This window comes from Marasmius oreades, chromosome 1 (genome assembly GCF_018924745.1).
Source record: "Marasmius oreades isolate 03SP1 chromosome 1, whole genome shotgun sequence".
Classification (NCBI taxonomy): domain Eukaryota; kingdom Fungi; phylum Basidiomycota; class Agaricomycetes; order Agaricales; family Marasmiaceae; genus Marasmius; species Marasmius oreades.
The window spans coordinates 2,334,627-2,360,639 of NC_057323.1; the positions used below are offsets into that span (position 1 = coordinate 2,334,627).

Below are 26,013 nucleotides of genomic sequence, written 5' to 3' on the forward strand. Positions count from 1 at the left end.
GGAAAACTACCCGTCCTTTGACTCGGGTGATTAAGTTATTGGTCTCGAAGGTCCTTAGGTTTTAATTCGCTTTGTAAAAATTACAGCTATAGATACTATACACATACGACATAGAGGAACGATATTGTGCAGCAGCATGGACCTCAGGCTGAAGACAGGCTTATCTATCTATCTCTGTAACAACAACAATCGGGCATACGGAGTCCCGAAAATAATAAATGTTCATGATGAGTTCTAATCTGTTCCCAAGTCGATGAGGCTGGCATCGCAGAGACAATCGAAGACTCAAGAGAAAACCACAAGATTAAGCCTGAGCGCTCAAGTTTGAAAAGCCAGGAACTCATTTGAGCGTGTTTAACTCTCGTGTATGGTTAGGACTCATGACTCGGAGAGACTCAAGGCACTTCACTGAACCGTTGACAGGCATCTCGAACTACGTGCGTGTCGTCAGAACACGAAGAGACTTGAAGTACCTTTCGGAGCTGGCGACTACAACTGACTTTCTCTACATCTAAGTTCTAACCAAGCATCTAGGATATTTTCCGACTGTAAGCACTATATGCCTCGTCTACTTATTTTATTGACTAGGTCCATATGTTTGACGCCAGCACAGAACGAGCCGGGAGAATGAAACGAGGGCACCTCAGAGCTTAGAGTTGGGGATGCTGGAAAGCTTTGGGCCTACTAAATGGACACGGCTTTTCCTATTTCTGGGACAAGCGCCTATGTAGTGGGCGCCAGTCACGACGTGACCTTGGCATTCACCGAGTACACCCGCAAATACACGAACTCAAATCTTCCGAGTTCCTTCAAAGTACCTATGGCCTCTCTACGATTAATAACCTCTGCTGCACGGCGAGCACCTTCGACCTTTACCTCGGCGAGACGCGGATATGCAGAAGCTACTGATAAAATCAAGCTCTCTATGGCTTTGCCTCACCAGGTTTGTCTCGTGAAAAAGTAGACCCGCGCAAAACTGACTAGGTTTAGTCCATCTTTTCTTCCACAGACGTAGTTCAGGTTAACATTTGTGCTGCTACTGGTGACATGGGTATCTTGGCCAACCACGTCCCTTCTATTGAGCCGTTACGTCCGGGGGTTGTCGAAGTAGTAGAGTCCAGCGGGTCCAAGAAGTGGTTCAGTGCGTGTCGTCATACCGTTTCTTTGGGTTGCTTTTAACATTGTTCACAAGTCTCTGGTGGATTTGCGACTGTACATCCAAACAACAAGCTCACTATCAATGCTGTAGAGGCAGCGCCTCTGGACGCTTTCTCACCCGAGGCATGTTCCCTTTTTAACTGTTGGTCATGTTATTCATCGAATACACCAGGCTGTCCGCACAAATTTGCAAGAAGCGTCGCGAGTGGCAAATGGCAACGGAAGTGAAGAAGACAAGATGGAAGCACGTATAGAAGCAGATGTGTATGAGTCGCTACAGCATGCGCTCGGCTCAAAATAATAGCGGGTGCACATAGCCTGTTGCGTTTCTAGTTTGAGTGGGAATATACACACTTTTGAGAGTTGCAATACTCTTCCTCAATGAAAGCTCTTTGCATGAAGTTGAGATCTTGAGACTTATCCCCCCATGTATATTATATGTCTCTGGCTTTGTTCACTTCCTCTGTATATCTGTTTTCTGTGGTTGGTTTCAATGTTCAACGTTCAACCTTGACATGCAGAGGGCATGACGATAACGGGATGACGAACTGGAGTCAGAACTCCACTCCTTTTACATCCTCCATTCCATGAAGACCGTTCGCGAGCGTTCAAAAGTACGAACGAAAAGGAGGAGCTCTTCAAATGGCAAAATCCTTTCAACACACCGCACCCTGTTAACATTTCCGCACCGATTTCTGGGCACAAAGTGGATTCGTGGTAGGGGTTCAGGCCGCAATGTCAATCTGATTACAGCCCAACGCAATCCGGCCATGACATTGCCAATGCCAGAATACGCGTCAAATAACTCCAGCAGTAGAGTCGTAAAGCTAGAAAATGATGTTTTGTCAGTCGACACAGGATCAAATGGTTTGATGTCGAAGCCATTGACCGCGGAACCAAAGCCTAGATTGCGCAAACATCCTCCAATCTGGTCTGTGGTGAGTTTCGACTGATGTTCCAGGAATAATCACAACGCTGATTTATCCCGCAGTCACGACAGGAAGTGTGCGAGACATTCGACTGGTTTCGTTCTTATCAAGGAGGTGTTTATTTCAGCAAAGACGTTGTTAAAGGCTATCTCCTGGGCGGATTCTCTTCCAGGTGAGTGTTGGAAGGGGTATCATTGAATCTGCGGCTTAGCTTCCCCTCAAGGCGCGATGGCTTTTTCCTTGAGGGAAGATTAATCATCTCACACGGGTTAAGTATTTCCTGATTATTGCCAATACCTTGCTCACACTATTACTGGCCTGTAGTGGTGGCAAGTCGGAATCTCTGTCGTCTGTAAAAGGTCATATGAAACTACAAGGAGCGGGTAATCAAACGGCCGGGGACAAGTCTGTTCGAGCCCTTCTAAATAACTATGAACGGGGCCTTCCTCTTGTTCTCCTAGTCGACCACAAATATACCCACTTTCCGTATGACCTACGTGGCAGTAATATCTCGTATGCCGTATTGGGTCTGTACTTTATAGCTCATGCTTGGGGTGAGTTGCAAAGCAACATTTTCCATCTTCGAAACTCATGAATATACAGCGGAACGCGAAATAGTAGGAGGGAAGAACGTGATTAGATACAAGTTCGCCTTCCATTGGATTGATAATGTAGGTTTTCCCCGCCATTTGGTCTGAACATGGCTCATCTTGACTAGGCTGACCCTTGGTGGTGGGAGAAGGATAACTCGATGGATGTAGCTATGGCTACAGGATCGTCCGACGAACTCGTTTATCCCAGTGAGGATGGCGGTCTACCCAGAAGGACTCCAGGTTTCCCGTCTTAATCTTATGCGAGGTGTGGAAGCTTGCCTAACCGTGTGCTTTCAGAGAAAGACAGAGTAGAGCCGCTGTCAAAGCGAAGGTACGAAGGTCTTAGTCACGATAATGGTGTTAACTGTACATGTATCCGCAGGCCGTCTCGGGACACGAGTTTATATTCTTCTTGCCGACAATGTGGCATTGACAGTCCACAAGTTTTCGCGATCGGCTGGACCTGTCTCAACGCAACATGTGTAGCATTTTGGACTCATGCAGGCACTTCGCCACCTGAGGAATGCGTATACAACACCCAGTTTCTACAATTACTTCCTTTCCCGAATAATCTCAGAGAAGAGTTGAAGGATATACGACCTTCCGAGCCAATGACGGCGCCTCGAGATGGTATTACGACGATAAAGTCATTTACGCGAGGATTCCATTGCCAGAATTGCGGAAGACTCTCCTGTCGGTACGTTGAGGTGTCCATGTTTCCGGGAAATCCATCAAAAACTACCTCGCAGCTTCAAGTGGCAACAATGGGAGTGTTCAAATTGCGGTGTGAGTGTGCTATGTTTGGCCGTATCTGCCTCTCGATTGACACCATACAAAGCAAACTCTTCAGGTTCAAGGGAAAATGAGGCCCGCAAATGAATTGAGGAACATACACAGTGGCATAGCGCTCAAAGAGTATGTTAACCCCTTCTCCGGTAAGTCAGTCAATGCCTTCAAGCTTGGATTGTCTTCCATGAACGGACCCAGGCATCAGACGCCTCCCGCGCAGGACCTTTAGCGACAAGAACATCTCCGGCGAAATTGATACATTTGAGCTACCTGATGGAAGGTAATGTCAACCAAACCAGAATTTGAGACGAGTGCCTTTCATCGCCTTTTAGTGGTAACATATACCATGTAAAGACACCTGCTATGCGACTAGCACCGTTGGATGAGATATTCCTCGAGTAAGGATTCCTCGCACGTGTACTCCTCTTCCCGTACCTGATAACTCAACCAGATATCAAAAACAAGCTGACAGAGGCGAACTTTTATTCCGCCGATGGCCACTACGAAGTGTGCGTTAATTTGATTGTTCTTGCAACACTAAAATCCTATTTGATTGTGTAGCATAAGTGTCAGTCTATTCAATCAAGACCTCAGCACCGAGACGCTAATCTCCAGCCTTTTTCTCAGTGCAAGGAGAATTGCTTACTCACTACTTTTCGCACAATTGTGAGTATTGCCGTCACTTAACGCATTCTCGACATCTACAATAAGTCATAATCATCTAGGCGGAGAACCATACCACGTAAGGTTTTCGACAGCTTTATGGTCTGACATGATCTTTCATATATCACTACAGTATGTGGGAGGAGCTGCGAACACCGTTCCCTGGGACCAAGCTCCTGGTGCTGTCGTAAAAGCCCGAGATTTCATAGGTACACGCACATCTCAGGCCATAGGAAGTCGTGTAGAGTTCAACGAGGTTTTGAGGTATAACATACTGGTGGTCCTCAACACTTAGTTACTGATTCACGTTCCCGTCTGTCCAGTGCCGCGTACATGGAGGACCAGAAGATGTCGGTAAGGGTATAGCACGAAAGATGGGTCGCTCCTGACGAACACGTCCTACAGTTCCATACCGATGACGAACCAGGGTTGGGACCAACTGTTGCTGGTCTATCTTTAGGATCCCCCGCGCTGATGCATTTCAGACGCCGTGGACGGGGACCCTCCGGTAAACATGAGTCTGTCCTTACTGTCGTTCTTCGTCATGTAAGCGTCTTTTTATTCCGAATGTCGGCGTTATTGTAATCCATGTCTACCTCAGGGCGATGTCTTGGTCATGCATGGGAACGGTGTGCAAAAAAATTACGAGTACGGCTTCCATTTTCGGATACCTTCGCCTTGTCCTCATTCCTTGATCGTAGGCACACAGTGGTACCGGTTGACTTTCGAATTGCAGCTACTGCAAGATACATAGATCCTAAGCGGAAGTTGAAATAGGGTCGATAGAATTAAAATGTTTAGGATACTGTTTTGCATTCCGCGGATATTCCTTTCCTCAACTGATGCTATCCCCGATCTGAAGGAGACGCTCGGTAACGTGGTATTCCCCCGTAGTCCGGAGGTATATGGTTGGAATTAATTCCCTTCGGCTATGTACTGTTCGTCAACGACCACCAGGGGAACAGTCAGATCTACTTACAATGCCGCTCCTCTGCTTCGCATGGAAAGCAAATAATTCCGCAATCTGATTTTCCATATTCTGTTTTTCTCGATATAAACGACTGACTTCCTGTGTCATCCCGTGAACCTCGCGCTTGAGTTCTTTCTTGAATTCCTCGACGTGCACTGCACATATTGATGAGAGAGGGTCAGTAAATGTCCAGACACGCACTATGAACGTTGATCGCAGTGGCTTCTTTCATGGCTTCTACGAAACGCAACCGCTCCCCACGAATTTCTTGTGATAGCTCTGGTTCCCAAGGTCAGCTGCAATAGGGGGAGAACCAGGACAACGACAGCCACCTTCGGTGAGCGTCTTGAGGAGTACTTCATGTTCTTGCCGGTGTTTGTCCATCAATTGGGCTAGAGTTTGAGGAGCTAAAGATATATGGAATAGTCAATTTGAGTCTTGATTCGAGACTTCTGCCATAATGACTCACAAACAATATGGCCTACACTTGAGTTGAGATGGATCGCAATACTATTCACCGTTTCCTGTAACGTAGCAGCGTGCTGTTCACGCACACGCGTGTCTTGAACAAGCTGGTGAACCGATGCAATCAAGTTTTTGCCTTGATCACTTCCATCTGCGTACAATCCAAGCCCATCACACAAACGTTTGAGGGACGCCGACATTCCGTGAATGTGTGAAGTCCCATTGTTTACGAAAGCTTCAAGCCACTAATCAAACGTTGAAGTCACTGCAAAAGAAGCACGTTCACGAACCAAACGTTACTCACTATATTCAGCTCGTTTAGATATCGGACGCTATCGGCTTGTTGTTGTGTTTGCGCCATGCGGTGGGTTTCTTCCTCCTTTAAAATTTTGAGTATTTCCGCAACCTTCGACGATCCATGCTTATTACATAAAATATGATTCCTAAGACAGCACTCACTTCGGGTTGCATCAGCGGTGCGCTCGATGAAGGGCTTTCTACCCTCTGCGAAACAGCGGCACTTAGTTTGGCAACATCTTCCAACTTCCCCAGAACTTGAGCCAGTTCAGATGCCAGCGACGTTCTCAGAGCCTCTAAAGCCTGCAAGGTTTGAGCATTGTCGCTGTGTTCCCGAGGCACTTGTTCCTCGCTACGTGCTTCCATTCCCTGCAATTTCTCGTCGATTGATTGGAGCATAGCGTGAGTATTGCTGAACTGGCTGTCTGCATTCGAGACTAGATGGGTTATATGTTCCAAAGTAGTTACAACATGCTCGTTCCTCAAGTTCATTGACCGTGCGAGTTCCTTAGGAATGTTCTGAATATTCAGTTGCAACGACAGAAACTTGTCATCCAGTTGTTCCCGATCAGCCAGCCGTGTCAAATGATCTTGTAAGACCTTGAAGTCGGAAGAAACGAGCGAGTTAACAGGATGAGGTGTGTGGTCAGTCAGTCTAGATTCGTCATGATAAGCATCTATAATTGAGTATCCTGCGGACTGCCCGCTATCCAGATGGCGCATAGGAATTGATTCAAGAGTGTTTGTGCTTCGTCGGTCCAATGATGGTTCATTGAAGGGCAAGGGATGATTGCTCGAAGTTGCAATTGAAGGGTTTTGCACGTCCACAGCGAGAGCCGTAACTTCAGCGTACGTGACATTAGAACCAGTGTTGGGAATGGAAGGTTCAAATGTTGCTACGTCAAGCGGTTCGATAGGAGTCATAGGGAGAGCTCGTTCTCCGACGTCGGGAAGAGGTTTAGCGGTATCCAATGTCGATTTCTTGAACGTTTGGTCGACGAGGGACTGCCGAAATGCACTTTTAGCCTCTTGAGCAGATAAAACGGCGTCCCTATTGCATGTTATAATCATACTCAAATAGCGGTTTCATGGATTCCGAAAACATACCAGATACAACTGATCCAACGAGCCCGTTCCCGTGTGGATATCACCGCGAATATCTCCCTTGGTTCGTTTTGGTATAGAATCTCAAACACCTTATAGTCCTCGTCCCTTTCTATAGGCGGAGGCAGCGTGATATCTTCCACGTCCACTTGATTCTGGGTAAGAGATCGTACGTCGATACAATGTTTCAAAAGAACGGAATATTGGTCCGACTCCTGTTCAGTCGACCACGAGAGCAGAATTCGCGTTTCCTCGAGGGTCGCAAAGCAAGGTATCCAGGAATGGTGATGGATGCGTGATAGATACAATAATGGACCTGAACGTGTAGAACCTGTGGATGATGCGGAGGATTGAGAAGCCGTACGCTCCATTGGAAGAGGTGCGGTGTCTCCGGGTACTGTGAGGTCATGAATATAATTCTTTTGATGATTGGGTTCCGCCTTGAGTTTGTTATTCGCCTTCTTCAAGAGGCCCATGAGGTTTCGGAAAGACTGTCGTACAGCTGACTTGTCCGTTTTGGTCGACAGAGAAGAAAGTCGCTTGAAAACTGAAGGAGAGGAGGCTGGTTTAGAGACAAAAGGAGTGTATTGAAGAGATTCATAGCGATGGATGAGTTGTTTTGTGGACTTGGTGCCCTCCATTTCCCTTGGGCCTAACATGGTTGCGGAGGAGACAAGGAGGAGAAGCACCAAACGTGGTGCCGGCCTTGTTCCGTCTCTTCTCTTTTTCCGAATTTGACCCTACAAATCCACTTCGAGGCCTTTAAATGCCCACAAGGGTCATGGAGCCAGAATCAAGCTCAACAAGTCATGGTCTACCATCTAGTTCCCCTGGTCTTTCTTCTCATTCGAACTGTATCAAGGTCAATGCTCCTTATGCTATGTGTGCGTTCCCGAGTTTTGCTCACTCCCCGTCTCCAACAGTGCTCCCGCTGCAAGTGGGACTAGCCTTGCTGCTCCTACCAATCTTCCATCCCGTGAGACTGGTAAAACTCCTGCTTTAGGGTGAGATCCTTGATTTGAACTGTTAACAACGACCGTGACGACGTCGTGCACTAGTTGGAACACATGGAATGCATATGGTTGTAGTAAGTACCTCTGGTATAATCCTCGGTCTAGCTTTGGCTCATTATCTGAATCTCAGACATAAACGAGGCGAAGGTCCTTGCAGCGGCCCAATCTTTTGTTGATTTGGGACTAAAAGCAGCGGGTTATCAATATGTCAACATCGATGTCAGTTTCTTCGTTGGCTGATTTCCCCCTTGAGATGCTTATATTCTTTGTTTAAAGGATTGTTGGTCTGTGAGATCTCGGGATACTTCTACTCAACGCATCGTACCCGATCCTTCCAAGTTCCCGAACGGTATTAACGGTGTCGCGAACAAAGTGCATGCGCTTGGTCTGAAGATTGGTATCTACAGGTAAGGTGTTTGAGTCAGTGTAGCTCTCACACTTCTGATCACACATGTAGCGACGCTGGAACAGCTACTTGTGCTGGCTACCCCGGCTCTCTTGGAATGGAGAGTATTGACGCCGCGACTTTCAGTTCTTGGGGCATTGACTACTTGAAATATGGTAGGTTGCAGAAACCGAATAGTTAAGGCGCGCCTCAATCTTTACTCTCGTAGACAATTGTAATGTACCGGGAAACTGGAGTGATACAGTAAGTGGATATTTATCACTTACTCCGAGTTTGGCCTAATGACCGAGTTCAAGACGGCTTCGGATGGCGACTGGTAGTAAGTGCTAGTCCCGACTCCAATTTGTTTCCCGCCTGACTTTGTACTCTTTAGCAACTCTAATTCCGCTATCCGATACCGTCAAATGGGGTATGATCTGTTTCTCAGCCCATCATAGTACCTGATTACATCTATTTCTATTTAGTGGTGCTCTTGCTACTCAGTCTCGCCCTATTCAATATAGCTTGTGCCTCTGGGGGAATTACAAAGTCACAACGTGGGGTGCCCGAGTGGTACGTTGATTCTTTAAATTAAGCATGCCCCCGACTCACACTATTTAAAAGGGACATTCATGGCGAATGGGTGGTGACGCAGTGTATGTTCTTTGCATCAACGGCTGCACGGAAGGCATTCTCATGGCGATCTCTAGGCCACAATGGAGCTATGTAGTAAGCGCTATCACGAACAATGTGCAGTATCTGTCTTCTATCGACTTTTATGGCCACAACGATATGGACATGATGGAAATCGGTGAGCACTTTCTTCCACTGCCCGAGGGTTGACTCACGTTCACGGTCAATAGGGAATAAGGGCCTCACCTTGGCTGAGGAAAGAACGCATTTTGCTGCTTGGATCTTCCTGAAGAGTCCCATCTTACTGTGAGTCCCACTATCGATCCTAATCATGGGTACCAGAAACTCATGAATATGATACAGAGGCACAGACGTTGGTACTTTATCCTTTCAATACGTCACATTCACTTAAGTCAATCTAGCTCTCGGCATTGAGTGCTGCTCAAGTCGCTGTAATCACCAACCGTGAACTGCTGGCATTTCATCAAGACACCACTGTTGGCGGTCCTGCTGCGCCCTTTAAAGCAACGACGAACGCCCCAGTCACATCTCCTCCGGAATATTACTCTGGCAAATCGTCCAAGGGAACACACGTTTTCATCATCAATCTTTCGTCTTCTACCGTTACGAAGACATTTGCGCTGTCGCAAGTACCGAATCTCGGATCCGGCAACTTCAAGATTCACGACATGTGGGCCGGGGTAGATGTGAGCGGCACGTTCTCGTCCTCTTCGACCTTCTCCGTGCAGGTTCCAAGTCACGATAATGTGGCGTATCTCATCACATCCGCTTAACGTCATGTATTAGTGATATTTACGCTGCTATGACACGGTCTCAACAATGCTGTACTGTTGTATACTTCGAATACTGGCTTTGCTTCTGTTTCATTTACAGTTTCAATATTGGATTCGACTGCTGCGTGCTGCATGGCATCTTAAGGGAAGTCCGATAGCCAGCTGAAATATGACGGTTTTATTCGATTCCGAGCATGGCAGTGCTAACACCCGTCTTGATCAGTGGGCCGCTAAATGAGAGATCCCATACATACCTCTACATGAATATCTAGGATACCTCGCTCGAATAATTTTGGCAAAGCTTTCCGGATGACATTCTCAATACTATCTTTGTAACTGCGATTCGACCGCACTAACATGGTGTTGAAGTCGACGACAATAAAGAGCCGTTGCAAAGAATTGGAGGGTGGAAGGCTGAGTTGTTCATCGAGGGTGGTCCAATCCGGCAATAAATGGAGATGGGCAATGTTAGAAGTATCGGGGACACTCAAATCCAAGACGATGACTAGCTCTCGGAGACTTGTGCGGGATAGCAAGGATAGTACCTTATTAGCTAGTGGCAGGCCAACCACGGGTCGGAGCACCCCCGCACACTCTGATACGAGGACGAGCTTTTCTAGACTTTCAAGATATTTGAGCATAGGAGAGGACGTTAGAATGGCTGACAAAATAGTGAATGGTGGGTGGTGAACATCTAAAGGGTAACTCTTACGGATATGCAGATTATCACCAGGGCGTTCACGGTGAACACCCAGTGTGAGGCTTTTCAGAGATGGACCCATGACTTTCAATAACTCCTCCAGTAGTGCAACGGTGGTTGGATTGGCATTATCGCGATAGTCGGCATGGAAAAATGCTGCCGCAAGGACCAAGGAATGAAGAAGTGACAGATCGAAGGCACCCAATAGCCACGATAACACGTCTATACGCAGCTCAGCACTTGAGAGTACCAAATGGCGCAGGCGGTTAGACGGGTTTACGCCGTTCGAGAGAACAACGCCTGAATCGGTACAGATTGCTCCATAAGAGGCGGTCCAAGGTTGTGCTCCTACACGTTGCAGGGACAGGCTCGACAATTTCCCAGATAATTTGGAGAGACAGTCGAATAAGTTGAGCGGATTTGGGAAGGTGACGTCCCGGATTTGGAATGTGTGCAACCCCGCCAATTGACCCAAAAAGACGTTATGTCCATCTTGCCATTCGTGGTGCAAGGACTTTATTGAGACACCGCGAATGTGGGTCAGGGTTCGAGCCAGTTCCGCTCCAAGGTCGGTGTCCCATGCACGGTGACGGGTCGATGAATTGCTGGACAAAGTCACATGCATGATGAACTTGGCGAGATGTGGGGAAATTCTGAGTCTTTCAATCCATTTTTTGCCGCTGTCCTGCGAGTTCGCGATGGTAATCTGTTGAAAGAGCACTCGTTGGGCTTGGTAACACCAAGTTCGAGATACCAATGAACAGGACTGGAGGGTGTAAAAGTCGACTTTGGGGATGAAGTTGAAAGTATATGAAACGAGTTCCGGGGGAAGGGAGAGCATATAAGCTTGAGACATCGTGGTGAAAGGAAGAAAGAGGATGGTGAGAGCTCATTGAGCAGGAAAGCGTGAATGTATGATTAGACTAAATGAATATTTCTTCCTTGCCGCGATTCTGATGATCCGTGTTTGCGCTAAATCAGACTGTTGAAACCACTTGCAATGACCCATAGATGATGGCAGTGTTCTGGCCTATGAGCTGACTCGGACAGAGTGGAAATGAGCAAACTGCATTCAGAATGAACGGTCAGGTTCGAGAGGAAGGAAGAAGCGAATGCTCACCTTTTGATATATTCCAAATCCCATGCATGTTTTGTCGCGCAGCACTGAATTGCTTCGGTGAAGGCTATAACTTTGAAAAGGGCAGAACGGCGATAATTAGCGACGGGCCGGTTACAGAACTACTTACCGATCCGTTGACCCCCAATTTGGGTCGTGTTTATTAGTGCATCTGGATCGAGTACTTAGGGAAATTTGGTCTGTTTTATGTTATCAGGCAAGCCGCTAAGGAATTTCATCGAGGCCTTCGGTGGTTGCTCAAGGACCGATGAACGTCCATTATCGATCATACTCAATGTTTTATCAGACCCTGTTTTTTTAGCTGTCAACGACGTCAGAATTACAGTCCCACGATATGTAACACACGCTGCGAAGGTCATAACCAATGCAGGTTTCCTTCGACTCCCATGCTCTCAAGCGTGAGTTCGAATTTGACATTATGTTCATCTAACTCATCTCAGGCAGCTTTTATCAGGGCATTGACGTGTTTATCGAGATATGGAGAGGAGCTTACCATATATGCAACGCCCGAGACTCTATCTATGTCATGTACCAACTCGTCCAAATCGGCTTACTGTCGTTTTCGGTATTCCAGACAATTCTTTTCGAAGTATAGACTAGGAATTTCTAGAGCTGGCACGATCAACCCAGAGGGAGATACTGTTACCGGACAGCTCATGACCAAAGTTCGTGTTTCGCAGGTTCGGTTCCATTATCCTGATTCCACCTTTTCTAGGGGTTTCTTTCAATTTTAAAACACCATTTTGGGGATAGCTCAGTTGAAAGATGCGATATATCTATCGTAGAAGGAGAAGGAAACGCGAACAAAGACGAAGATGAGGAAGACAGTCTGGAAAGTAGGCTAGTTGTGCGATTGCATTGCAAACACGGTGCGAGACTTACTCCCTTGTCCGATTGTTTAACTGATCCCTGATCACTGGAATCTCGACCAGGTGTGGTCAAAACACATCGACTCGTCCTAATGACACCACAGTCTCTCATGGCACCGGGCGTGCCAGATACATCGGAAGAAACTTTCTTGAGGATTGGGCCCCGTGCGATCAGGGAGATCATTGAGCACTTTCCGCTAGCAAGAGGCATCAAGGCTGATCCGCAATTGATATGGAGCTTTGAGGACACAGAAGTGCATGTAAAAAGTCTGGAGTCTTCCATTGACAGTAAAGGTCAGATTACTTGTGCGCTCGTGGGGTGAGTATTGTGCAGCTAACTCGCCATATTTTAGGGAAGGCTCAACTATCAACCGAACTTGTAATAAGCGCGGATGAGTTTGACGTATACAACCTCGAGGCTGCTCCAATAACGCTGGCATTTCACTTGCGAGAATTCAATGTAATCTGCCGACGGAATTCTATGCTCTGGGTCTTTGATCTCACTTTCTTCTCTCGTCAAGGCTACAATTGCTTTTGCCGAAGCTTCGTCACTATGTTTCGATCTACGGTTCACCGTTCCTGCTGCACCTCTCTTCATCGACGTTGAAGGAGACGACTTTGAGATTCTTTTCGTAATCTCCACGAGTCAGGTACAAGTTTCTCCAAGTCAACAAACTCGGCCAATGCCTCAGATGGTCAAAAAACGGGCCCGGGAGGAGACTCCTAGTGATGCGTCCGGACGATTCAAAAAACCGATGAAAGCTGTTCATCCAACCGACCGCGTTTCAATGGCTCGAGATGATATCTCCTCTAGGTCGTCTATTCCACCATCGTCAATGCCTCCTGTTGCAATACCTATCCGTGATCGGCGCCCGACATCTCGGGCATCCTCGGCACGCGACAGTCAACAAGGCATCGCTGCAAATCCAGCACCTCAGATTAATGAGCCGTTGTTCCTCCCAAGCACTTCACAACTGTCGATTATGGATGAAAAAGCCCTTCAGGAATCGGGTTTGGGAATAGAGAATATGACAGTAGAGGAATTCAACGCCATGATAGCAGATGACGGAGATGAAGATATTCTCCCTCAACACATCTCACCGTCGCCAGCACAGCTGGAAAGTTTCGAACTCATCGAGGACGATCCTGGTTTGGCACCGACTCAGGATGGATCATCGGTTGACGACAACCAGTCGAAGGTATGAAGTACCTTGATGATCATTTTTGAGTTTATTGATCCCCTTTTTCAGACATTTCATCCCTTGTTCGAAGACTGATTTGATACCGATAAGCCATTGTATAACTGTGTTTCTTTCTGTATTGGTGCAATGTTGTCGTACTTCCGTTGTATCAGATGTGACAGAGGTGCCAAAATTCTGACACCTTTATTACCTCGACCGTGGTGTGTTCCTGTAGCCATTTAGCGGTCAAGGTATCCTCCAAGTCATCCTCCTCTGTCGTTCCCAGCCTCAGCTTAATAATCCCATGGCCGATCTCCATCCTCTTCTCTAGTGCATCTCGTAGAAGTGAGTGCTTTCCGAAACCTAGGTGTAGGTCAATGTTTAGTATTTTCAGCTCTGGCCACAACACCCTATCTAGATGTGGAGAGAAGTAGGTTGCGTCGGATATGTTGCGAAGAATACTCGGAAGATAACTGTCTCCTATAAACGTCAATTCCGAGACCGATGGGAAGGATATGAAGAATTCGTGGTATTTGAGGACCGTAAAATCGGAATCACAAAACACAAGGGAGTGCAAGAGAGGAAACTTGGTAGAATGTGGCGACAAAAGGAAAAGATCGAGATCGTGCTCCCGGGCACCTATCAAGCCAATCTTGCCGAGGTGTGGTGCATCAATCGTTATCAAGATGTCGCTAAAGCTGGAAGCCCGGAAGCTAGAAATCGCCAGTGTTCGCAGCGTAGGCAAGTTGATCGAGTTATCCTGTAACCACGGTTGGCCTCCAATGATATCGCCGCAGATAGAAAGGTTCAGTAAGGAAGGGCAGGAGACTAAGATGGCTCGGAATTCGTTGTATCGGACACGCATGCATTTCGTATGGTCAATGTACAGGGACCTGACTGTACGCAAGGGAGGTCGGAAGAAGTAGATGGCAAGTCCTCGAAGACGCAAAAAGGTTAGACGGGGGCATCCGCCATTGAATATCTGTGGTGCGGAATTATCGTTTTGGGCTGGGCGAAAACGATCTGAAAATTCGACCCCGATGGATAAATATTCTAAAGCAGGTGCGCGAACTGGGATCAGACGTGATATTATGGGACTTTCAACATCCTCTCGATGAGAATCAAACCAACATCGACGCCACCGGTTTGCATGCTGCAAGGCAAGGTCCAGCATTTCCTGAAGTCTTTGGTTATCTTCATTCTGATACGGTGGACCCTCGCAGATGATACTGATATCTAGCATGCATCCTCCCGAGCGCTGTAGATAAGCTTCCACGGCTGAAGGGGAGGTGCCAGATTGGATGGAGAGTGTGGTCCATAGAGAACGAGTACCAAGTGCAACTCGTCGCCAAACACCACTGACATGAGAGACCAAGACTTCGAATGGAAGGTCAGATTGCTCGTTGCTTGGTACAGAGTATTCCCACAAGTCGGGGTGCAGCTCTGTCCGCGGGTCATTCGACAGACCGGTTTGGAAGATCGAGGATAGGACTTCCCATGGAATCGTTGTAAAGGGGGGACGTTTGGTAGACCTGATACCGATTGAAGGCATACCTGACTCCGTCAAAGAGTATTCAAGGGGTTACTTCAGAGTGGTTGGTACCGTGTACCGTGTTTGAGAGTAGACCCTCCGTCAGAGAGAACCGGGGGGGGGGGGGTGGGGGCTACTCGGCGTTGTGGTACAAGTGAAAAACGAAGTGCGAGAAACTTATTCGGTGCTTATTCTCGACTGCAATCCTTGAACCTAATTCGCGTGAGATATCGTGACTTGAGCATTTCCCGGTAGTTGGCGCAGCATTAGGCTTCGATCCACGGGATTCGGGACGAGAAATAGCGCCGACGCAGCACGCAACAGTCCGAACTCACATTGACGTCGAGCTGGGATAGAATACCTATACATATATAAAAGCAATCCAATTAAGTGGGGTGGTCTATAACCAAAGGCGGGGTAAGATAGTATGTCCATGAAGGATACGTCTACTGCAATCCGGGGATAGAGGGTGATGTCTGTGCCTGAGCGGGCATGGGGGCTGGTACTGATAGAAAAAAATAATCAGTTGACTGGAGCGTAGGACGCTGTGATTGTGCACGCACAGGGAGCCATTTGTGGTCGCTGTCCTTCGCTGAACACTCTGCTCATCAAAACACCGACACCCTCGAACACTCCCAGTAATATCCCGCAAGCCACCGCTGATCCAAACGCAGATTTCGGGCCACCTCAAGAAACAGAAGCGGGTAAGTACATGAACTGAAAACTATCCCTCCATACGTACCGCGTGCCGCAAGACACCCTCCAGTCATAAAACCAGATATTATGGCATTCCATGCATCTTCTTTTTGTCTAACTCCTTTCACAGCACAGTCAAATGTCGAAAACATCCCACCCCATACGCCAAAGTTTCCGCCTGTCACTGGTGCTCGAGCTTTCATTGATGCTATTGCACCAACGAACCGTTCACCCTAACAGACAAAGGGTCAATATATAGACGCATTCATGTGAGACAATGTCAAACGTACCCGAGGTGAGTTTCGAGCACCTTTTATGCTGTACCAGATACCACCACCAACGGCCCCCATTGAGAACGCACCACCGAAATCGTTGAGAATGACCCATGGACTGAAAAAGGGAACTGGGGTTAACTACAAGCTGGAAAACGAAACTCAACTTACCAGGGATCTCTGGTGTGATCTGCGTGTGCCATTTTTTATTGAGGATGAGCAAGGGAAAGCGTATAACAGTCAAGCCAATAGAATATGGAGGGATCGGGTGGAGAGGGAGAAGTTTTCACTCTCAGGCTTCACGTGCGACTCTCAATCTCGTGATCGACGCGTTTATTTAGTATTGGTTCGTTATGGAGGTTTGACTATTGAAATATCGAAAGTTTAAACCTTGACCATCATGACCTCCTCATCCTCCACACCCCGTACCATAACCCAGTCTTTGCTACGGCGAACGCAACAAGTCTATGTTGAGATACCTCCCTCTCCTTTTCATACTTCTCGCCCTTCAGCGACCTCGCCAAACCCTCCCTTATCACCGACCAGGAGCAATATGCCACAAGCGCCAGACGCGACAACAAGGAAACGAAAGTTATCGAACGCTCAGTTACCGAATACAAAGAAGCAAAAACTGGAACTGAAGTCTCGTCCCCAAAAAGAAAACGCGTTAGGTCCTGCGAATGAATGCACAACAACCAGTCAAGGAACGGCCACATATTGCCACCAATGCGGGAAGAAAAGAGAATTTTCCGGTATGAATTTGTGTAGGCATTAACCCGGAATGTCTGCTGACAGTTGTAATTTCTTACCCAGAACTCGTTTTCTGTACTGCTACACACACACTTGTCAAATCGGGCAAGGAGCGACGTTGCGCAGCTAAATATTGCCTCCCATGCATCAGGAACCGTTATTCACAAGACTTTGAGAGTACTCAGGCTGCGGAGCAACGAGTCCAAAAGGTGTCTCCGAAATATATGTCAGTTACGCTCCTGATATTTCTTTAGTCTGTGGATAATCGACTGACATCCGATATCTAGTTGTCCAAAGTGTCGCGACCTTTGTAACTGCTCTATTTGTAGGAAAGCGAAAGGACTGGAACCGTTAGGGTAAATGCTTATCCGTTTTTGGCTTGTGCGATATCTTGACCGTTGTGATGATTCAGCAAACAGCCTTCCCGTCCTAATGTCCAAACCAATGGCAAGAAACCGGTCCCCAATACGAAGCTTTCGACGAAATCTTCCGTGTCGGCTTTCAGGTCAGACCCAGCTCAACCCGAGCCATTCACGAAACCTCCATCCAAACCACTTCCAAAGGTTCGATGGCAAAGCTTGCCAGTGAACCTCTCTCTTGAAGAAGTTGAAGCTCGTATGCAAATCCGCGAATTTGTACTCCGTTTTGAAAGGACAGTTGGCCGGAATATTGGGAAAGGCAATCTTGAGGAGCTAGAATGTATTACAGGGAATAATGTCGAAGATACAACTAATTGGGTCAGTGAAGGTTGTGTAAAAGCGGTGATCTTGGGCTTGCTTGGCACACTTGCCGATGAGGAGGACGGTGCTGCTGCTAGGGTTCGTAAGTTATATCTCATCTCTCGACTCATCTCTAACATATTCGTTGGGCTCGTTCTCCAGGTGATCCAAAAGACCATGAAAGAGATTCGTTCGTCAGGTATCAATCTGACCAAGATTTGGACCTTCCTGGCATCTCTACGGGACTCGTTATGCGCTCCTGCGAATGTCAACCAGTCCGTACACAGTGGCAACTCCGAATCCTCCGAAGGTAGAATCATCATCGAATTTCCCGACCCACTTCCTCCCACCAAGGGCATCGTAACCAACTACAATACTCGAAGTAGCCGCTCCGCCAGCAACAAAGACACTTCGCCCGGAGTTATTATCGTGAACTCCTCACAGCTAGTTCCAGTGATAATTGGCCTCTTAAACACTGTGGTTGAGTCCCATACCATTCGTGAAGAGTTGGAAGAAGGAATAAAACGCAGTAAAGAGGTGACACGTGAAGTACGCGAAGGAATAAAGAGGGAACATGAGAGATGGGAGCAGCTGAAGCAAATTCATGCCACATTACCCTCCGAGGTATTTTCTCGTATATTCCCAATCTGGTAGACTGTTTCTGACCATCCTCCTTTTAGATTATTATCGCGAAAGTCGGGGAGGACCGGCACGCGCACAAGAAGAATATACAAGGTTTGGAAAACTCTCTCAAAGTCGTCTTGGTTTCCTGTTTGCCCCGTTTTTCACCACTCGGGACTGACCACGATGGCCGCGTGTTCTGGGCAATGTCGCCGGGAATTCGCGACAGGGAGTTCGCTGCGAGCGTGATCACCGCAGCGACTGCCGAATCCTCAAAGCGCAGGAAACCGATGCGACGCCCCAAATCCAACGAGGAGATAGCGTCTTTCAAATGCTGGTCGTGGTTCGTTGCGGTATGGGGCCAACGACCTTTGCTAGGCGGGGTCAACGAGACAGAATCTGACTCGGATGAAAACAAAGAAGGATGGTGGGTGTTTTGGGAACCTGAAGAGATCAGAAAGCTCTCCAGTTGGATAACCATTCGGAACGGGCTCGATGTGAAACCTGGAGATTGTGATGGAGCCAGGAGCAAACAGCAGCTTAGAAACCTTGTCAAGAACTTGCAGGAATATTCAACCACACTGGAATGGAGATGTAACGGAGGGGAAGAAATGCTCTAGATTTTTCTTGGCTGGCATACGTTACCACTGCTAGATCTTGAATCGCCACGTACATGTATATGTATACCGATCATCCATATTTGTCTCATTTCTGGAAGTACATATACCTATTGACTTCCCAGATAGTACCCATTTGTATCTTGTTCACTTACACTATCACCGACTTTTCATGAATTGCGCGAAACTCCTAAAGATGCCATACCATCAAGGGTCAAGGGCCGTTCAATACACAGGCTCAATTTTTGAGCAAGCCGCGCCGCTAAGATATGCTTGCACTATCCGAGCAGATTAGTGGGGAGTGAATGGGGGAAAAATCGATGTCGCTGACCATAATATGGGATTGTGAGATGAGGACAGCAAACACAAACGCAGGGCATGTGCAGTAGGCTGAGACTGGGGTGACCGACAAGTTGACTAGCACGGTGTACGTCGCTGTCGAGCCCAAAACATCGAATTGTATATGTCCCCAGGGCGAGATGTTCTTGATGACTAGTATACTCGTATAAGGCGGAGTAAAATCAAGGGAACTTTGAAGCGGTACCACACTGTCTGTCTATTAGGTCCAGGGCAGCGAGAATGAGGGAGTCCGGGAAGAAACTATGAAGAGCGTGTATGAAGTCTTCAGGAAGAGCTATTTAGAAGCAATTTAGTTGTTCTGCTCAAAAGAAGAACTTATGATGTACGTTGTCTGGGCTCCAGATTCGCTAGGAGGGTATCAACCAAGGGTATAAGTTCCGTAGAATGCTGCATCGATGAGAATCATTGATCAAACATCGGTGAACAAGCAAGAGCATTGATATCGAGCGCTAGGCGCTTAGCGATCTTGTACGCGACCACAATCATGAAAAAATTCCTCTTCGTCTTCGCTCAAGCTCATCATGCATTTCGAGTACCAGAACTGAAATCTATCTCAGAATTGTATTGTCTCAAGATCGTCATACCAGAAGATCAAGACCCACTTCGTCCGTTCATGGTAATTGAGTTGGAGAGCGAAGCTCATGCTCGAATACTTACTAAACGATGCATATTAATCAAGTGAGTGAATTTACAAGCTCACTGTTCGCTGAGAGAACTGAACCAACATCAACAAGGTCTATATACGAGTTTTATTGTCAAGGGGATGATTATGAGCACCTTCATGATCGTAATCGCGAAAATCGACACCTTTGGTCTCGATTCATAGCAGACACTTCATTCAAGTTCGCTGTATCAGCATATAACCACAAGATACCGCAAGTTCGTCAAAAGGAAATCGTGGAGAGCTTTTCATACATGGGCTTCCTCGGGAAGATTGACATGAAAACACCCGACATCGTCATGGGATGCTTTGAAGAATGTGCGCTTTTCAGGGAAGGTTTCAAGCACTTCTGAACTCAGCCATCACGTAGATGATGACCGCCGAGGTCAAATACGAGACAAACATGAAGGGGATGGAAACTTTCGTCAAGTTTACTTTGGTAGATTGGTACGAGTTTGTTCTTTGTCAAAACTCTCTGGATACGACGAAGTCTAGGTAGCAGAAGGTACCGCACGGGCGTTGATTTCTATGTTTGACGTCAAGAAACGCACGTACTTCGGAAATACCAGCATGGAATCTGAAATCTCCTTGTTAATGGCAAACCAGTCATTGGTGAGAGTCCCTATCTCCCGCTCGCGCTGCTTTGCCTTACTTTACTAGGCTTCACCAGGGAAAGTGATATACGATCCTTTTATGGGAACTGGGAGCATGGCCTATGTCAGTAGAAATATTCATGCACAATTTACGTATCCTGATATTCAGTCGACAGCCCACAGCGTATTTTGGTGCTCATGTATATGGTTCCGATATCGATGGACGGCAAATGCGTGGAAAAGGTGACGGTTTTTCTGTTCAGATTTCCTTTCGTACAATGCGCTGATATTCATAGACGATGTGAATGTGCTCAAACAGGTGACGTTTCAGGGGTTGTTCGAGCCGCTTCCCAGTACGGTGTGGCGCAGCAGATATTGGATCTGTGTACTTTCGATATAACTCACAATCCTTGGAGGTGCGGAGAATTATTCGATGCAATCGTCACTGACCCTCCTTGTGAGTCGATTTACTAGTTGTTAAATAATGTTCATTTGAAACTCCTTCAATTAGACGGTGTCCGGGCAGGTGCGAAACGGCTAGGACGTAAAAAAGAACTCGACGCAGAAAGGGTGCTGCTCTACTTTTACCACAGAGCAAATCCTCAACCGTAAACAACATGCGGCTACCTCTTTGTCTTCTCGCTGATTTTTGGCCTTGCAGTGATGATACACCTTATATTCCACCTACACGACCGTATGAACTATCCAACTTGGCGCGGGATCTAGTCTTACTGTCTCGGTATCTTTTGAAGCCTGATGGCCGACTTGTGTTCTTCTTGCCAACGGTAAACGATGAGTATGAAGAAGTAGATGTTCACTCCATGCTTTGCGAAGGCATGGAGGTCATAGCCAATTCCCTTCAGGATTTCGGCTCGTGGGGGCGCAGGGTAGGTTATCCTTCATTCAGATCTTCAATGGTTTATCCACTTCTTTTCTAGCTCGTGACGATCCGGAAAACCACATCGATTCGATATCCACCACCTTCATTCGCTGCTCCGACAGAGATGGCAGAATCCGAACACGTCCCTGCCCACAAGGGTTTTCGTGAAAAGTATTTTCAAGGCTTCAAAAAACCAGATGGAATTTAAGCATCGAGGCAAGATTGTGCATGAGGTTACAGTGAATAGAAAGATAACAGATGTTGTCAATGTTGAATACTATGCAGTGGCATATCGAGTCGCTGCTTCTTGGGCCTTCTTCTCAGCAAGCTCTTGACTTTTTTGCTTGCCACGGATACACACAGTGAATACCGCTGCGATCTGGAGGATAGAGTAGGGTGCATATTGGGAGGCGTGGTATCGGGCGATGCACGAAGGGGGATCTTCCACTGGGTTAAATCATCGTTTTAGCTTGATTAGCTTGAAAGTATGGATGTCAGAGAGTTACATCAACCTAGTACGAAAACCATGGAAATCCAGATATCCATTGCCCATGAACCGCAAGAGGGATGAATTCGCTTCGGCATTCCGTGTTCTGTGTCACATCTTACATACTAAGCTCAATTACATTGTAACGAATGGACACCTTTTCATTACGGCGAAAAGGGCGAAAGGGCCGCCTGTGTTACCCGGTTTTACCAGAGGGAATGAGAAATACAGTCTGCTCACCGCTCATGAGGGTAGGTCCTGCCCGACTCTAATTTGCTCTGAATATGTTTAGAAAATATCGTGGCTGCGATCACCAAGCACTTGGCCATAACCCTCCGGTTGTTCTCGCAGGTGCCTAGGCTTCTCTTATGGCCCCTCGTCGTCGTAACCTGCGGGTTACTTTAGAGGGATGAGCCAACGTCAGTGGTCGAACACATGTTACTCACCATGATCGAGCCCGTCAAACTGAAAACGCGTTAAGAATTAATCCCGGGATTCAGGAGGTACTGATGCTGCTACTAAGAAGCCAAAAACAAGACAGCTGGCAACTAAGTCAATACGGGCCTTCGAACAAAGCTTTCAAAATTCAGAGAAGGGCGGTGGTCACTTGGAGGGACAGGGTTTTCAGATTGCACTAAGAAAATTGCAGGGGGTGACCACGGTTGTGGTGAATATGGCTAGGCAGAGGTGAACCGGTGACAGTCGGCGGCAACTCTAACGAGGTATGCGTCCGTCCTTGCACATGATCTCAGCTGGCTCACCACCTTGCCACCGCCACATCATCCGAAATGAGCGAGTACTGGGTCTCCAAAAAACGATATTTCTGCAAATATTGCGAAATTTACATCGCAGACGATGCTCCTTCTCGCCAACAGCACGAAAATGGCTTGCGTCACAAGGGAAATCGAGACAGGTTCATCCGAGGGTTGTACAAAGAAGGAGAAAGGAGGAAAAAGGATCAAGAGGAGGAAAAGCGGGAGATGGCCAGAATAGAATCGGTACGCCAATTACATTCGACGCTACGACAACCCACACTAACGCACGGTTGTGGTCTTTTTTCCTCTGCAGGCAGCTCAGGCAGCATTCTCGCAAGACGTCGGTGCTGGTCGTGCGAGGGCAATAGCACCAGTAGCCTCCTCTTCCAGCGCTCGCAAACCCGCGACGAAACCGGCGAATCCTTACGCCAACTATTCTACTGCAGCGTCGTTAGGTTACACGGATCCCGATGCAGCAGATATTGCTGCAGAGCAAGAACGTCACCGAACGCAAGGTGTTGCTGGTGAATGGCAAGTTGTTGAGGAGCCTCCAGCTATCTCCACACCCACAGTTGAACCAGCAACCACCACTGAAAAACGACCAGCAGAAACGCCAGTCGATTTGGAAGATACGCGGCATTTCAAGCTACAGAAAATCAAACTTGGAACAGGTCTCGGACAGATATATGACCCCGGTGTTATTGCCCTCAAGCCGAAGAAGAAGGAGTTGGAAGAGTCTGGGGTACCATTGGAGCCGAGTGCGGGTGCATTCACGACTACCAATTCGTCTGCTTCCCAATCATCAACGATGAATGACAAACCCAAATGGACAAAAATACAATGGAAACATGCAGAAGACAAGTTGCCTCAGAGTCTAGCAAACCCCGATAGACTAACTGATAAAGAGCCCACACGAGACGACGCCGAAACCGGTCAAGTCCCCATCGAACCTGACAGTGATACCTCCGAAAATGTGCCTCGAGAAGTGAAAGTAGAGAGCATCGAGAATGTGGATATAAGGGTGCGAGATGACATGAAGCCAGCTGTTCCAAGAGGTGATGCTCAGCAGAGTGGTTCTATCGAAAAACAGGAGGCAGCTAGTGGCAGTAGTGGGGCTCTCTTTCGAAAGCGAAAAGTACCAACAGCAGGAAACCGAGGTCGCAGAGAAATTTAGTTATCCGCATCCAACATTCCAAAATTTCATCTTCTCTCGACAGGATCTGTGACCTGGAAGAGAAACGACAACTGGGGTACTGTGCCGACGTGAGTTCACTCTTTTGTAACTCATTATGACTAGTATCGAATCCAAGCCACCTCAGTCAGAACATGATTTATCCTCCAACTGTCGATAAGTACAATGCCCTGGTGTATACGGGGTATGGGAGGATATGGGCAAGTCACAGTGTTAGTATCAATACTCCTGGGTTCCGAGGGTCGACAGTACATTGAAATCCATGCCTACAGACAAGTTTCAGAGAAGGAACGCAGAAAACTAAACCACTCAACTTCTTCATCGCGGCTGTAACTGCTGGCTTTAATTTAGGTGTCCCTTCTTTCGAGTGGTTTCCCCGGCCAACAATCACGCGGAGACTCTCCTTCCCATCCTTCAGTGCCTTCCGAAAAGCAGCTTCCGTCGCATCCACGGCCTCTTCGACGAATAGTCCGTGTACGTCGATCTCGTCGCCCCCCATCTCTTCAGTGTTCTTTGCTATATGTAACACTGTCAGCATAGAGAACATCAACGTATTGGCAAGAACGTCACCTAGATAGTATCGCCTTTTAGCGCGTGCATGTAGTGTATCGATCCGGTGTTCACATTCTTTCACGTCACCAGCTAATATGAAAATGTCTTTCTTTTTACCCTCGTTCCTGGCTTTCTGCAGTTCTGACTTCAGTCGTGTCTTCTCTTGGACCTCTTGCCATGCCCTATTCCGAAGTTTTTCTGCTCGTTCAAACAGGATTTTGGGGTCCGTGGTGGAGATTATACTACCAGCCATGGAAGAGGCAGGAGAGGCAGGAGATAGGACGTCTAGGGCTGACAGTGCAGGTGAACCCAATTGGAGATGTGGGCCTGGTGGAGGGATGGGAACAGGAGTGGCACTAGTAGTAACGTTGGAAGTGGATGGGTCGATTGTTGTAGAGAGTACTTTAAGCAGCAAAGAGGGACCTGCTGTAGGCACATCCTCGATAATTGTTGGTCCACCGTGTGAGATAAAGGCGGGTCGTGGTGGTCTCATATAAGGTGGTGTTGTCAGCTCGTCGAAGTCGGAATCTACGTGAACCGGGTCGTCGAATCCGCGCAGAACAGGAGTTTGTAGAGGGTCAGCATCGTCATCGTTTTGCGCGCGGACGACCGGAGCTTCCCGGTAGTGTGTCTCTGTAGGTAAATTTGATTGAAGCGCCACAGTAGGGAAATAAGAGGGCGCTGGAACTGGTATCGGGCGATCTGGGTCCGCTTGTTCACGAGGTGTCGGATCGGTGTTCGAGATTTGGGTTGGCGTGGAGGTGGAAGGGGGAAATGGAGAACGAGGGAAAGTTGAGCGACTTCCTTCTGTAAGCACTGGTACCACCAATTCTATGCGGTGCCCCACAGGTGTTTGCAGAAGTGGGATAGAGGAGATGGGTGAACTGACGGGATTCGGTAGGGGTTCGGTGTTTGCGATTACTACCTGACTGGGTATGTGCATCTGAAGTGACTCGATGGGAGCAATTGGCTGCTGTTGGGGGGTTAAATCAAATCTGGGGGTAGGCGATACACCGGTGGGAGTGGTTGAAGAAGAGTTGGAGGTGATTGCAGATGATTGTGATTGTTGTCGTGACGAGGATGGTGTGTGAGTAGCAGATTCCGGAGAAGTGGGTAGAATGAAGGTCAATGACCGAGAACGGGAACGGCGTCGTGATTGCGGTGAATGTGTAGCCGCATGCAGCATTGTGTGAGACGATCCCATTCGTGTAGGGCGTTTGGAGTCCCGCTGCAGCCGAGTATCGTAAAAATGTTCGGGTCCCATCGCATCTAGTGCAAGTACTGTTAATATGGACCATGACACAATAATGAAGACGTAAGAAAAGCTGCCGGAGATGGTGAAATCCACAAGAGGACGCAGTAGATATGCAAGATATGGGTCGTACGATGCTGGCATTGACGATGAGAGCATGTGCAGCCAAGTTCCTTCCCAGAGACCTAGAAACACCGGGATCACCATGCTAGGTCGGTAGGGTTGGAGAACATTGCTGAGAACATAACGGAGAACAAGGCTAGATGCTGTCGATACTAGGATGTCCATGAAGAATGAAGAAGAAACGTTTTCCGCAGAACCCTTGCCATAAGCCAGCTAGCGTACGCGTTGGAAGTCCTCGAGGCAAGCGGTCACAGTTGACATTTTCCTCCGG

The 26,013-nt window shown here is 47.6% G+C and overlaps 14 protein-coding genes across 15 annotated transcripts; 9 read left to right on the plus strand and 5 right to left on the minus strand.

The window, feature by feature from the left end:
• The first annotated feature begins 741 nt into the window (after positions 1-741).
• E1B28_000744 (uncharacterized protein) lies at positions 742-1,585 on the plus strand. The gene is made up of 4 exons (XM_043146607.1): positions 742-943; positions 991-1,141; positions 1,193-1,281; positions 1,331-1,585. Exons 1-4 carry the CDS (start codon positions 821-823, stop codon positions 1,457-1,459), a joined length of 492 nt encoding a protein of 163 aa, XP_043015310.1. The 5' UTR covers positions 742-820; the 3' UTR covers positions 1,460-1,585.
• A 5-nt stretch (positions 1,586-1,590) lies between these two features.
• E1B28_000745 (uncharacterized protein) lies at positions 1,591-4,288 on the plus strand. 2 transcript variants are annotated; one of them, XM_043146608.1, is made up of 15 exons: positions 1,591-2,096; positions 2,150-2,259; positions 2,311-2,355; positions 2,412-2,641; positions 2,691-2,758; positions 2,806-2,920; positions 2,978-3,011; positions 3,063-3,377; positions 3,430-3,466; positions 3,519-3,615; positions 3,668-3,749; positions 3,802-3,867; positions 3,921-4,037; positions 4,097-4,135; positions 4,195-4,288. In XM_043146608.1, the coding sequence occupies exons 1-13, from the start codon at positions 1,746-1,748 to the stop codon at positions 3,985-3,987; spliced, it is 1,617 nt and encodes a 538-aa protein (XP_043015311.1). In that variant the 5' UTR covers positions 1,591-1,745; the 3' UTR covers positions 3,988-4,037; positions 4,097-4,135; positions 4,195-4,288. The 2 variants fall into 2 exon arrangements, with proteins under 2 accessions (XP_043015311.1, XP_043015312.1); XM_043146609.1 differs by having other exon boundaries at positions 2,311-2,641.
• On the plus strand, positions 4,242-4,909 carry E1B28_000746 (uncharacterized protein; the record flags this gene model as incomplete). Its single annotated transcript, XM_043146610.1, has 5 exons — positions 4,242-4,396; positions 4,456-4,486; positions 4,538-4,678; positions 4,734-4,780; positions 4,834-4,909. 5 exons carry the CDS (start codon positions 4,242-4,244, stop codon positions 4,907-4,909), a joined length of 450 nt encoding a protein of 149 aa, XP_043015313.1.
• Positions 4,910-4,977: 68 nt separating this feature from the next.
• Positions 4,978-7,649, minus strand: E1B28_000747 (uncharacterized protein; the record flags this gene model as incomplete). The annotated part of the gene is made up of 8 exons (XM_043146611.1): positions 6,972-7,649; positions 6,027-6,915; positions 5,872-5,973; positions 5,572-5,812; positions 5,435-5,509; positions 5,304-5,381; positions 5,112-5,257; positions 4,978-5,061 (listed from the first exon to the last, which is right to left on the minus strand). Exons 1-8 carry the CDS (start codon positions 7,625-7,627, stop codon positions 4,978-4,980), a joined length of 2,271 nt encoding a protein of 756 aa, XP_043015314.1. The 5' UTR covers positions 7,628-7,649.
• A 47-nt stretch (positions 7,650-7,696) lies between these two features.
• E1B28_000748 (uncharacterized protein) lies at positions 7,697-9,793 on the plus strand (the record flags this gene model as incomplete). Its single annotated transcript, XM_043146612.1, has 15 exons — positions 7,697-7,830; positions 7,892-7,972; positions 8,027-8,055; positions 8,112-8,200; positions 8,258-8,388; positions 8,439-8,542; positions 8,596-8,630; positions 8,684-8,706; positions 8,761-8,796; positions 8,852-8,939; positions 8,991-9,022; positions 9,077-9,177; positions 9,230-9,305; positions 9,363-9,372; positions 9,422-9,793. Exons 1-15 carry the CDS (start codon positions 7,778-7,780, stop codon positions 9,791-9,793), a joined length of 1,260 nt encoding a protein of 419 aa, XP_043015315.1. The 5' UTR covers positions 7,697-7,777.
• A 230-nt stretch (positions 9,794-10,023) lies between these two features.
• E1B28_000749 (uncharacterized protein) lies at positions 10,024-11,349 on the minus strand (the record flags this gene model as incomplete). The annotated part of the gene is made up of 2 exons (XM_043146613.1): positions 10,024-10,454; positions 10,506-11,349. The coding sequence occupies 2 exons, from the start codon at positions 11,347-11,349 to the stop codon at positions 10,024-10,026; spliced, it is 1,275 nt and encodes a 424-aa protein (XP_043015316.1).
• Positions 11,350-11,995: 646 nt separating this feature from the next.
• Positions 11,996-13,777, plus strand: E1B28_000750 (uncharacterized protein; the record flags this gene model as incomplete). Its single annotated transcript, XM_043146614.1, has 7 exons — positions 11,996-12,029; positions 12,076-12,296; positions 12,347-12,500; positions 12,564-12,794; positions 12,854-12,960; positions 13,022-13,699; positions 13,751-13,777. 7 exons carry the CDS (start codon positions 11,996-11,998, stop codon positions 13,775-13,777), a joined length of 1,452 nt encoding a protein of 483 aa, XP_043015317.1.
• Positions 13,778-14,099: 322 nt separating this feature from the next.
• On the plus strand, positions 14,100-14,482 carry E1B28_000751 (uncharacterized protein; the record flags this gene model as incomplete). Its single annotated transcript, XM_043146615.1, has 2 exons — positions 14,100-14,422; positions 14,479-14,482. The coding sequence occupies 2 exons, from the start codon at positions 14,100-14,102 to the stop codon at positions 14,480-14,482; spliced, it is 327 nt and encodes a 108-aa protein (XP_043015318.1).
• Positions 14,483-15,398: 916 nt separating this feature from the next.
• On the minus strand, positions 15,399-16,463 carry TIM17 (translocase of the inner membrane). Its single transcript, XM_043146616.1, has 5 exons — positions 16,352-16,463; positions 16,199-16,298; positions 15,955-16,141; positions 15,776-15,898; positions 15,399-15,717 (listed from the first exon to the last, which is right to left on the minus strand). Exons 1-5 carry the CDS (start codon positions 16,381-16,383, stop codon positions 15,659-15,661), a joined length of 501 nt encoding a protein of 166 aa, XP_043015319.1. The 5' UTR covers positions 16,384-16,463; the 3' UTR covers positions 15,399-15,658.
• A 92-nt stretch (positions 16,464-16,555) lies between these two features.
• E1B28_000753 (uncharacterized protein) lies at positions 16,556-18,890 on the plus strand (the record flags this gene model as incomplete). The annotated part of the gene is made up of 6 exons (XM_043146617.1): positions 16,556-16,932; positions 16,994-17,156; positions 17,218-17,286; positions 17,343-17,748; positions 17,812-18,273; positions 18,330-18,890. The coding sequence occupies exons 1-6, from the start codon at positions 16,581-16,583 to the stop codon at positions 18,888-18,890; spliced, it is 2,013 nt and encodes a 670-aa protein (XP_043015320.1). The 5' UTR covers positions 16,556-16,580.
• A 139-nt stretch (positions 18,891-19,029) lies between these two features.
• E1B28_000754 (uncharacterized protein) lies at positions 19,030-19,677 on the minus strand. Its single transcript, XM_043146618.1, has 4 exons — positions 19,574-19,677; positions 19,432-19,521; positions 19,219-19,379; positions 19,030-19,165 (listed from the first exon to the last, which is right to left on the minus strand). Exons 1-4 carry the CDS (start codon positions 19,638-19,640, stop codon positions 19,058-19,060), a joined length of 426 nt encoding a protein of 141 aa, XP_043015321.1. The 5' UTR covers positions 19,641-19,677; the 3' UTR covers positions 19,030-19,057.
• Positions 19,678-19,731: 54 nt separating this feature from the next.
• E1B28_000755 (uncharacterized protein) lies at positions 19,732-21,589 on the plus strand (the record flags this gene model as incomplete). The annotated part of the gene is made up of 10 exons (XM_043146619.1): positions 19,732-19,925; positions 19,982-20,226; positions 20,279-20,355; positions 20,404-20,520; positions 20,569-20,625; positions 20,678-20,744; positions 20,821-20,958; positions 21,013-21,109; positions 21,163-21,388; positions 21,440-21,589. The coding sequence occupies 10 exons, from the start codon at positions 19,732-19,734 to the stop codon at positions 21,587-21,589; spliced, it is 1,368 nt and encodes a 455-aa protein (XP_043015322.1).
• A 1,067-nt stretch (positions 21,590-22,656) lies between these two features.
• E1B28_000756 (uncharacterized protein) lies at positions 22,657-23,797 on the plus strand (the record flags this gene model as incomplete). Its single annotated transcript, XM_043146620.1, has 2 exons — positions 22,657-22,866; positions 22,937-23,797. 2 exons carry the CDS (start codon positions 22,657-22,659, stop codon positions 23,795-23,797), a joined length of 1,071 nt encoding a protein of 356 aa, XP_043015323.1.
• A 237-nt stretch (positions 23,798-24,034) lies between these two features.
• On the minus strand, positions 24,035-25,907 carry E1B28_000757 (uncharacterized protein; the record flags this gene model as incomplete). Its single annotated transcript, XM_043146621.1, has 2 exons — positions 24,035-24,081; positions 24,122-25,907. The coding sequence occupies 2 exons, from the start codon at positions 25,905-25,907 to the stop codon at positions 24,035-24,037; spliced, it is 1,833 nt and encodes a 610-aa protein (XP_043015324.1).
• Positions 25,908-26,013: the final 106 nt, after the last annotated feature.

Bases quoted from the DNA above. Each gene is read 5' to 3' on its own strand.
- TIM17 (XM_043146616.1), bottom strand. From the start codon at position 16,383: ATGGCACACGCAGATCACACCAGAGATCCCTG. The intron at 15,899-15,954 runs GTACGTATGGAG...CTGTTTCTTGAG, and splicing joins AGGGTGTCTTGCGGCACGCG to GTGGCCCGAAATCTGCGTTT. The intron at 15,718-15,775 runs GTGCGTGCACAA...TTTTTCTATCAG, and splicing joins GCGACCACAAATGGCTCCCT to TACCAGCCCCCATGCCCGCT.
- E1B28_000745 (XM_043146608.1), top strand. From the start codon at position 1,746: ATGAAGACCGTTCGCGAGCGTTCAAAAGTACGAACGAAAAGGAGGAGC. The intron at 2,097-2,149 runs GTGAGTTTCGAC...TTTATCCCGCAG, and splicing joins ATCCTCCAATCTGGTCTGTG to TCACGACAGGAAGTGTGCGA. The intron at 2,642-2,690 runs GTGAGTTGCAAA...ATGAATATACAG, and splicing joins CTTTATAGCTCATGCTTGGG to CGGAACGCGAAATAGTAGGA.
- E1B28_000744 (XM_043146607.1), top strand. From the start codon at position 821: ATGGCCTCTCTACGATTAATAACCTCTGCTGCACGGCGAGCACCTTCG. The intron at 944-990 runs GTTTGTCTCGTG...GACTAGGTTTAG, and splicing joins CTATGGCTTTGCCTCACCAG to TCCATCTTTTCTTCCACAGA. The intron at 1,282-1,330 runs GCATGTTCCCTT...CGAATACACCAG, and splicing joins TGGACGCTTTCTCACCCGAG to GCTGTCCGCACAAATTTGCA.
- E1B28_000754 (XM_043146618.1), bottom strand. From the start codon at position 19,640: ATGCAGCATTCTACGGAACTTATACCCTTGGTTGATACCCTCCTAGCG. The intron at 19,380-19,431 runs GTACCGCTTCAA...CGAGTATACTAG, and splicing joins CCTAATAGACAGACAGTGTG to TCATCAAGAACATCTCGCCC. The intron at 19,166-19,218 runs GTCAGCGACATC...CTGCTCGGATAG, and splicing joins TCTCACAATCCCATATTATG to TGCAAGCATATCTTAGCGGC.